The sequence below is a fragment of the Doryrhamphus excisus genome, linkage group LG11 (genome assembly GCF_037039965.1).
Source record: "Doryrhamphus excisus strain RoL-2023G ecotype Guam linkage group LG11, RoL_Dexc_Guam_v1.1, whole genome shotgun sequence".
Classification (NCBI taxonomy): Eukaryota; Metazoa; Chordata; class Actinopteri; order Syngnathiformes; family Syngnathidae; genus Doryrhamphus; species Doryrhamphus excisus.
Window position 1 is genome coordinate 19,165,132 of NC_136367.1, and position 10,155 is coordinate 19,175,286.

The 10,155-nt window shown below is 40.3% G+C and overlaps 1 protein-coding gene across 1 annotated transcript; it reads left to right on the plus strand.

Annotated features, from left to right (window-relative positions):
* The first annotated feature begins 151 nt into the window (after nucleotides 1-151).
* sypl2a (synaptophysin-like 2a) lies at nucleotides 152-9,712 on the plus strand. Its single transcript, XM_058078926.2, has 6 exons — nucleotides 152-337; nucleotides 548-622; nucleotides 5,656-5,777; nucleotides 6,585-6,780; nucleotides 7,009-7,179; nucleotides 7,438-9,712. The coding sequence occupies exons 1-6, from the start codon at nucleotides 323-325 to the stop codon at nucleotides 7,561-7,563; spliced, it is 705 nt and encodes a 234-aa protein (XP_057934909.2). The 5' UTR covers nucleotides 152-322; the 3' UTR covers nucleotides 7,564-9,712.
* The last annotated feature ends 443 nt before the right edge of the window (nucleotides 9,713-10,155 follow it).

Here is a 10,155-nt window from a genome sequence, read left to right on the forward strand (position 1 = left end):
AGCCCTGGTTTTGCAATTATCTGATGTGTAGATTAAGGTACACAATTTAGTTAAATTATCGATTACAGCCACTTTATTCAATTTGATTATTGGTTTCTTTTATTTTGAAAAGTGTAAACCGGATATCGTGTATGTTCCAGTATCCGGCTTCTGACAGCTGCTGCAGCCGTTTCAGTTATCAGCTGGCTTTAGTGCCTTTCGCTGTAGTTTCCTGTAAGTTTGCAGGCGCTGGTAAATTGCATGCAATTGTTGTTCAAAACTATCAATAACTGCTTCGAGCCGACCACTGTAGCATAGAAACTTTCCATCGGTTTACGTCTCAATGGACACTGTTCAGGTAGGTGTGTTTGCTGTTTACCTCCATGAGGTTAGCTGTCAAAGGTTAGCATGTTACTAGGAAGATTTGGCTAGCAAGGGCAGGGCCAGCTAGCTCATAAGGAACACGCAGGTAAAGTAGTTATTCTAATGTTATTTGCAGAGCGCAGTAAAAATATGATTTTAAATATAATGTCATTTGTCATTGTCACAAGTTGTCAATTGTCCTCAGACTATGGCGTCTGGATTTACTCTGGACCTGGGACCTCTGAAAGAACCACTTGGATTCATTCGTGTGCTAGAATGGGTATGTCAAATATAAACATTGTCTATCTTGGATATTGAAATATTTTTAATGTTAAGAGTTATTTGTATTTTTCAGTGTTACTTTGAGTAAGAGTACAAAAGACTTGCAAAATGGCAGCCAAGCCATTATAGGTTGCTTGGAGCTTTGCCAACTGCAGTCAAATAGTTGGCATAAATGTGTTGCTGGTTACTAGGACATGCTCTAAATAGTAACACCACAATCTCCGACCTGGGTTCGGACCTGGGTGTTTTTTCCGTGTACTCCAGATTCCTCCCACATTTCCAAAAAACATGCATGTTAGGTTAATTGGCAACTCAGGTGGCATAGGCTCCAGCATACCCCACCCCGAACCCAGTGAGGACAAACGGCATCGGAAATGGTGCCGATCTGAGTAGAGCACCATTTAATTCTACATACCTTCCCTTATATCTATTACCGATAATCTCGTCGTCCTGTTATCAGCTGTGCATAAGACCCACGTGTAATGTGGAGCCCAATCACATTGTTCATGCGGCTACCGTTCCAATGCTGCGCATCAATTACGATATGATGCAATGCTGAACTCTTTTCGGTCTGTCCACACAGGAAGTGACATTTCAGCAAACACATTAACAAAAGTGGAAAAAATCAATCACACAACCCAGACTGGGATCGTAGCAAAGCTCAGCATGGCAGGAATGCAGGCCAGTATCGGTGCATGCCGTTGAAATGGTTCTACTCCGAAAGAGCGAGTGTGCATGGTGTGCACTTCTCAGCCACGGTGCCTAATAGTGAATTCACAGCAGGAACTGGAACGAGTAATCTGTATTTTAAAAATAAATAAATATATATATTTTTTAAAAGCTTATGGCTTGAGGAATGGCCTGGCTTTTCTAATTTTGGAAGTGTATTATATTTCTGATGCAGATGGCAGTGCTACAGTATGTCTTTGCTGCACTGCCCAGTGAGGGGTGTTGGCTTGCAGCACAGCCAAATGCTTTTTAGAATTTTTATTACACAAAATATAATCTTTCCATTATATTTGCACACTACTATTATTGTACTGTATTCATTTTATTTGTAAAAAAAAGAAAAACTGCACTTTTTGGGGGGGAGGAGGGAGCGGGAGTTTTACCAATCTTCCACAGTCCATAAGTGAGACATTTACACATTGTAAAGATATAAGCTAAAGAGCGGGTTTTCAGTATTTAGAGCGTGTGTGTTCATGTCTCACATAAGGAGCGTACTGAAGATTCATTCATTCATTCATTTTCTACCGCTTTTTCCTCACGAGGGTCGCGGGGGGTGCTGGAGCCTATCCCAGCTTTCTTCGGGCAAGAGGCGGGGTACACCCTGGACTGGTCGCCAGCCAATCACAGGGCACATATAGACAAACAACCAATCACACTCACATTCATACCTATGGACAATTTGGAGTCGCCAATTAACCTAGCATGTTTTTGGAATGTGGGAGGAAACCGGAGTACCCGGAGAAAACCCACGCATGCACGGGGAGAACATGCAAACTCCACACAGAGATGGCCGAGGGTGGGAATTGAACCCTGGTCTCCTAGCTGTGAGGTCTGTGCGCTAACCACTGGACCGCCGTGCTGCCCCCATACTGAAGATGAAGGGCAAAACTCACCAAAAAGTGCAGTTTTCCTTCAACCTATTAATTCTATGCAGCATTATTCTATTGCATCATTCATTGCATCCATTTTTACCTATAATGAACAAATCTTTCATTTTAATTGATTAATTAAGTTTTAGTTGGTTAATATTAGGGCAATTTCAATGTATGGGAATTTAAAAAATCAAATAACTGATATATCGGCCTATTCAAAAAAATTTTAAAAATGAAATACCTTCCTTTGATGGCGTAGATATAGTTACAAAGATATATTTTACTATTTGCTCGTACTTCGATGATGTGGACCGAGCAGCTTCTGAACAATTTGAATATAAAGTAAATCAAAAATGTGATGAACAAAAGAGCAGTAAACCACCGGGGAGGTAAAACAATCATGCAAAGCGTATATAAATTCAGGATCCTGTGCCCCACCTGCCTCTCCACAGACCGCACGTCACTGCGGAAGAACACACAAACCTCTCTAATCATTAACCACACAGCACTGAGCGACAACTATGGGCAGAATTCAGAGGTAAAAGAGGTTGTAAATCACGTGAGACAGTGAATGAAAGGTAAATTCGATACATTTGAAATGTTCACATACAATATACTGTCTGGTTCAGAAGAGAAGAGAAGACTATACCGTACATCATGTACAGTAGTGTTGAGATGGTCGGCCACGAAAGCAAATTACTTTTAACTTTTATAGCACCGCATAACATAGTGATGACTTACGAGATGGCCATTCGGATGGCTGCATTGAGAGCCGCTCCAATAATACACACTGTTGCCTTTTTCCTTGTAAAGACCGAAGACCAAAGGTAGCAACACTTTTATGCCCTTTAAAGATAGCTTAGATGAACAGTTTCCGTATGTACTCATACTTTTCATTTCATTTGATTCCTTGCCTTCAGTGAAAGAGCTGCCAGGTGCTACAGAAAATGTGTGGATGTATGATTTTCTTGTACCAGCAGGAAACTTTTGCAGTTTACAATCTCCTTCTATAGACCACAATCTCTGAATGTCAAAACAAGCCTGTGTGCCCCCATTTGTAAACATGGATACAAGCCAGTAACTGCAGTTTTGTAGGGGAAGGGGTGGGGGGGGGTCTAACTAATTTTGCAGCCATGACATATTGGGTAGAAAAGCTTGTGCGGAATGCTTCAGTCAGATTGAGGGAGGCTCGAGTGAGACACAGTACTCAGCACTAGAGAATCCCCGCCCTGGCTACAACAGTTTATTTGGGGGTGCCGGTGGGGTGGGTCAGACAAGGCTGAGATGAAAGCTGAGAAATCGTTGGCAGTTCCAGAGATACTTGAAAGTTGAAACTCATTCCTGAAAATCCACACAAAGCTGGACACACGTGAAATACTACACTGTTCAACTACACACTTTAGGCTATTCGTTCATGTCTTTCCTCTTGGCAGTAGTATAGAAGTAGGGGTGTAACAGTACCCCAGCACCACAGTATGTCTCAGTCATCAGGTCACGTTTTGGGTACAGTAAGGAAAGAAAATGCAAAACATAAAATTGATTCGCTTCTGTGTAAGCAGCTCAGATGGTTTTTAAAATGAAAAATTCCACAATAAATAACATTCTCAAATGAACAAAATAATATATGGCCACAGTAAGAATGTGAATTATTACTGTAGTTTTAGTATAGTTCCCTTATTGGCTGGAATGCAACACTAATGTAGTTCCAACACCACACCGGGGAAGGGTTTTCAATCTCTGGCTTTTCCTTGGCACTGTCACTAGCTGTGACTCCCACTGGCCAAAGGCTGAACTGTACAGTCGTCTTGTTTATTGCTTAATTTAAAATGCTTAATTCAGGCCAAGAATAAGTACAATTTGCTTAAATATGCATTTTTTAATGTATTCAGCCACAAAATAGCAATAATTAATTAATTAGACATGATCAAGTGAAGGAGTGATGTTCGAACCGCAATGTAGTGAGACCCCTGATACCCGAATTCGGATATTTGCCGATACTGATACTATTCCGTTTACATGGCTCTGTTTGCTTTAATATCATTACTATGATCTTTATTATTATATGAGGCTGTCATAAACACTTAAAAAACAGACAAGTACGATATGGACAAACGTATGTCAAGTTGAGGTAAGTATGAGGTCAGAAAAACAGGAAATCCTGTTAAAAGAAAAAAAACCCATCCTGAAATACAAATATGCAAGGGTTTCAAATTGACTGTCAATTCCAAGACAGATTTACGCACATAAAGAGTAAACTTGTTGCCCTGCCACACATACATCCTTCTTCCAATGCCTGGAATCCTTTTCTTTTATTTTTAACTTGTTTGGTTTGGCTACCATCATCCTGCCCTCCAGAGAAGAGTCCAGTTGCAGAGAAGATGCCCCCAACAGCCTTTTAGTGCTCACTACTGCCACCTGTTGCTCAAATTCAAATCAGAATGCAAGGGTTATGTTTGCATGTGTGGATGTGCAACATGCCCACAGTGAATCTCAGTGCCAGCAGCATCCTTTATCAGCTACATATTGAAATTTTCATCCAACTAGAACAGCGTCTTTATTCAAGATGGACGCTTGATTGATTGTGAGCAAATCACTTAGATCCTGTACTATACTTTAATTCTGAGTCATATTCTTTACTGTTTAGTCACCTTTGTAAAATGTTCAAACATATGTGAACTGTAACTAGAACTACCTGTTTTGTTCACCCATGTAGCTTAGCTGACTCGGCTCTGATAAGGCTGGCAGAGTTGCAAGCTACAGTATCTGCCCGTGTGTGGGATAGTTATTTTTCTCCACAGCTAATGTCAGAGGTTAGAGGAAATTATGTGGAATCTATTGTGCTTGCCTGTTTCTGTGCTCTGTCAGCATAGTCGAAGCTGCAGCTTTTCCTACCCTGAAATAAGACACTTTGCTGGCATGCAATGTTATGCATTCAATATATACATTCATTTATTATTGACATTCTATCAATAGGCCTACACTATATACTATATGTAAATAAAGTGTATATATAGTCATCTCTCTCCACTTTGCACCCTCACTTTATAAGGGTTTTTAAACTTTACTGCTTTTTCATGGTTGACTACAGCCTTTTATTAGTTTTAAAAAAAAGGATGTTTTATGTATTCATGGCCTAAATTAAGTAAAATGACTAAATGAACTAAAATACACTGGCCACTAGGTGTCACTAGTAACAGACACACCAGAGTTGAGCGCCGTCACCAACAATTAATGCAGCTTTGCATTATCACACAACGGGCACAATAATGACTAATCATCATCATAACAACATGAGGTACTGTTGTGGCCGCACTCAGCTAAAACGCAACTCGCCACTTCCTGACGCCACATCCGCGGTATTGTGCACCTTTTTATTATTATTATTATTATTATTATTATGAAATTTCAACCTCATACGTTTCTCTTTCAGGTTTTCACCATTTTTGCCTTTGCTACCACTGGAGGTTACTCTGGGACAACTCACTTCACAGTCAAATGCGCAGGATCCGAGCAATCACTCGACGTGAAGCCTACGTTTGGATACCCGTTCAGGTAGAAACCTGAAAGACATACACCCATGAGCCACAGCCAAAGAAACAATTTTCATAGAGGTGCATGATTTTCAAACCGAAACCGAGACGTTTCTCAACACCGATGTAGTACAGATATCTGATACATTTTTAAATGTTGTACTATTTTAAAATGTAGTAGTTTGTTCCCACCTGGAGGTAAGAAGGACCTGTTGCGCACTCAGCAAGGTGCACTGTAGTCGGACACATGCTGCGAGCTGCTGGTGTGACACCACAGAGGTCTTTGGCAAACCTTTTGCACTAGTTAGTTCAAACCCTGCAGCGCTGGCGTTTCGGGTGGCTACAAGGTTTTTTGCGTGCTCGATGTTTGCATAACTAGCACGCAAAATGTCGTACTCGGAAAGTGAATGTTTGTTTACAAGTGAGCTCAGGAGACGTTATGACTGGCCGTTATTGTCACAGGCAGTAGAAAAAAGAAGTGCTTGATTTGGTCAGCTGCACAGTACAGTTTTTTTTTTTTTTTTTTAGTTATATCTGATGTCATAATTTCCTCATATCAACCCAATAATTATAGTTTTTAACTTATAAGGATAATATCATAGCCCCGTATTCTGGTTTGTTGCAAGTCAATCCTTACACTCAAGGATTTTGTGTGCTAGCAACTTCAAATCTCACTTGGGTCAATGTTTCTATGTCCTGTCCTTGCTTTCCTGGAACAAACCTGAGAAGTAAGCCAGGTGAGGACTTTATTTCATGAGCTCGTAAATCATGACCGCGGAATACTGGGCTGACTGCATTTGGTCTTTTGTCTTTTTCCTGTACCATTCAGGTTGGCGGCGCAGCCTTACGGGATGCCTACGTGCGATGGCAAATTCAATGAGACCTACCTACAGGGCAACTTCTCCTCCTCGGCAGAGTTCTTTGTCTGTGTGGGTGTTTTTGGTTTTCTGTACTGCACCGCCACGCTGATTCTGTACTTGGGCTACCAGAGTGTGTATCGCCAGACCACCCGCGGCCCTTTCATAGTGAGTATTGTTTGCATACGCAATGGGAATCATTTGTTCAGAATCAAAACCCAATCGAATAAGCTCAGGAAAGTGCTTGGAACAAACCAACCAACCAGTTTTCACCAGCGGCTTCCATATTAAGTCCATGTTTTATAATATAGGCCCCAACTGGACAGGTAGAAATCCTCTTACATTTTCACAGAAAGGATGAGGAAATCATTTCTGCTTTTGCTTTCTTTCCACTAGGATTTGGTGATAACCGCTGCCTTCGCCTTCCTGTGGCTCGTGTCCTCTTCAGCCTGGGGCAAAGGCCTGACTGATGTCAAGTGGGCCACCAACCCCGAACACCTGGTGGAGAACTGTGCCAACTGCCACCCAGGAGAGTTTCCTTCCATGGGACGCCTAAATGCCTCGGTGGTACGTCCACTTATGTGGGTTGTAAAGATATAACAACAGCTAAAACAGGCAGCTAATACACACACCTATTGCGGATAGAAAGCCCACTATTAAAACACCTCCAAAAACATCCAACCTATGGAACTTAGTATTGAGTACCCCTGCCGGATATTGTCATCAATAGTAATGGCAAAAAACATTCATTCCTAAAAGCAAGGCACACGGTGATTAAGAAAGGAAATCCATGCTCTTGTGACTCTGTGTTATTTGTTTCCACAGATTTTTGGCTTTTTAAATCTGATCCTTTGGGCGGGTAACTGCTGGTTCATCTACAAGGAGACGTCCTTCCACAAAGACCCCAACCCACCCCCCACTGTGGAGGAAGGAGGGATCCCGGGGCCTTAAGTTTCTCATGCATGTCTCTGTAACAGTGACAATATTAATAATAATTATTATTATTATTATTATATTGTCTCTGTGCATATTATGCCAAACACTGGTTCTACAAAAAAAAGAATATTTCAATTTAATATCGTTCCCATTTGACTACATAGCTTTTTTATTCTTACTAACGAGGCCTTATTTTCTTATGTCTTTAAGCCATGATGCAGCTTTTATCCTAAAAAGCTTACATACCATGTACAATTTTAATTGGTGTGTATGTAGGATTCAAACCTGTTGGGTGTTGATAAAACAGCAGGGCCCCTTGGCTTCAGCATTGCTCGACTGTTTCCCGTAAGGAAAAAAAAACATGAAGTTGTTTTACCGGGTTTGGGTGTTTTGTTCAGTTGTTTTCCACCCCTGTGGTGTGGGTTGTTGGAGTTGGTGCAAATACTTCATGTGGTGACTAAAATAGTGTGCGTGCATGTATTAATCGTTTTTGGATTTTTTTCAGTAATAACGAATATTGCGCAGAAGATATATTCAAAAATTGCAAAACCAAACAAAGCACTCCCAGTTGTTTATGCAGATGTACTAATTGACATAACGAATGAAGCCGACTGCTGTCTTTTAGAGACAGCATGCAGGAAGAAAGCACATGACGACTACTACTACGTATACCTGCTTCCTGCCAAGGTCCTACACTATGATGGGATGTTTTCTCAACCAGGGCTTGGCTGTGTACTTCTTGATTTTTTGCTTAAATTAATTGGGGCTTCAGAGCAGCTAATGATGATGATAAGACGTCCCTGACATCCATGCTGCCCACACTCAACTGATGGGCCATTTTTTTTTTACTTTTTATTTTTTACATTTTTTTGTACTTCAGGTTGAAATATTCAAGTCCTCCCCGCTTACATACTATATTAACCTGCTTCCGTCAGGAACGAGGTCTGCTGTCGTTTATACCGCAGATTACGGTATTTCTTTTTTACGTAACAATTTTACATTTAACAGTAGTATTCAATGTGTAGCCATATTTATGCTTATCTCTTTCCATTTTATCTTCATTTGAAAGCCAACATCGGACGTCTGTTCGTATTTCCGCTTCCTCATTGGAAAGAAGAGCATTATTTCTGTCACATTGATTCATTTGGTGTTGTGGTGTTTGTTGTGCCACTGCATTGCTCTTTGCTAAGTCAAGTAAAATGTGGCGCAATATGTCCTGCATAATTTAATCCTGTGCGGGTCTGTGACACAAATGTGACATGATTGACGACAGTGTGAGAAGCAATGGTTTGATCCCCTGCTGATTTTTTTTAATAGTAGATTTTATTTTAACAGAGCAAAAGAATAATAATTTAAAAAGAAATTGGTATAACATTGAGTGTTGTACCAGATCCTTCAGGATCTCAATCTATTCCAGCTCAGTGTGTCGCTAAGGCTTTTCTTGGTGACTGTGCTCCCAACTCCCTTGACATCATTAAGCGGCTACTCCATCGTAATTATGTTTCTGTCCATATCATGACCTGAGATTGGGAGTATTTCTTTAATTAGGGTTTCATGGGCAATTAACCGGTCTGTGGGGATCAGTGCTTCTTTCACTTTAAATACAAATGCTTTATTTGATTGGCTTACACTTTACAATAAGGTACACAAAATTACAGTAGAACCAACCCACCTAACCCTGACCACTACTCACTAGTTCCTCAGTTACAACTCTTAAATTGATGCGCCTTAGTTCCTCAGCAACTACTCATTAGTTCCTCAATAAGTACCGTATTTTTATGGACCTTATTGTAAAGTGAAACCTTTTATTGTTTGAGTCATGGACTGTTGATGTCGTTGTATATACTTTGCTTACAGCAGGATGCTTATTATCAGCCACCGTTATGTGTATCGTACAAGTATTCTGGTGTTGTACTGGCGGCTTGTTGTCAGGAAAAAGTAAAAATACAAAAACCAAAGCAGGAGCAGGAAATAGTCATAGTCCAAATGCGAGCTTCCTTGTGCGACCGCGTCCATAGACGCAGATCATTTAGTCTTGACACAAACTGACTTGAAAGGCAGAATTTAATGCAGATTTTGACATATTAAGATCTTCTAGTTATAATCAAATGTTTGATATCCTGTTTGAGTTTAAATGTAGTTTTCAATAATTTTTTTCCTCTTGCTCCTGTTTTTTTCTTTTTTGTATTTTGATGCTTATTTACAATGTGGTTAAAACTAACTTCATTGCAACCCTTTGTGATTTGCTTTTTCCTATTTTTCCTCTGATTAAAAAAAAATATTTGGGGGGTTTGTTTGAATATAAAAGTGTCACTCTCCTAAACCCTCACCGTGGGAAAAAGTGCTAAGATAACAATGTATGCAGTATATTAAAAATCACGGACTGTGTAATTTCATTTGAAATCCAAGCTTGTAAGTGAAGTAAAATGTCCTCATATGGATCAGCACTTGTTTATTCATGAGTAGTCTACACTCGGGATCCACAGCTACTGTATGTTTAAGAAGATGTTTGTTGCTTAAGCACTTAAAAGGATTAAGAAGGGCAAAGTGGTGTACGCACGCCATAGATCACATTGTAAGCACACTTGGGTAAATGCTTTCTTGATG

Coding starts and splice junctions, on each gene's coding strand:
- sypl2a (XM_058078926.2), top strand. Junction 623..5,655: donor TCATTCGTGTGCTAGAATGG/GTATGTCAAATA, acceptor TTTCTCTTTCAG/GTTTTCACCATTTTTGCCTT. Junction 7,180..7,437: donor GACGCCTAAATGCCTCGGTG/GTACGTCCACTT, acceptor TTGTTTCCACAG/ATTTTTGGCTTTTTAAATCT.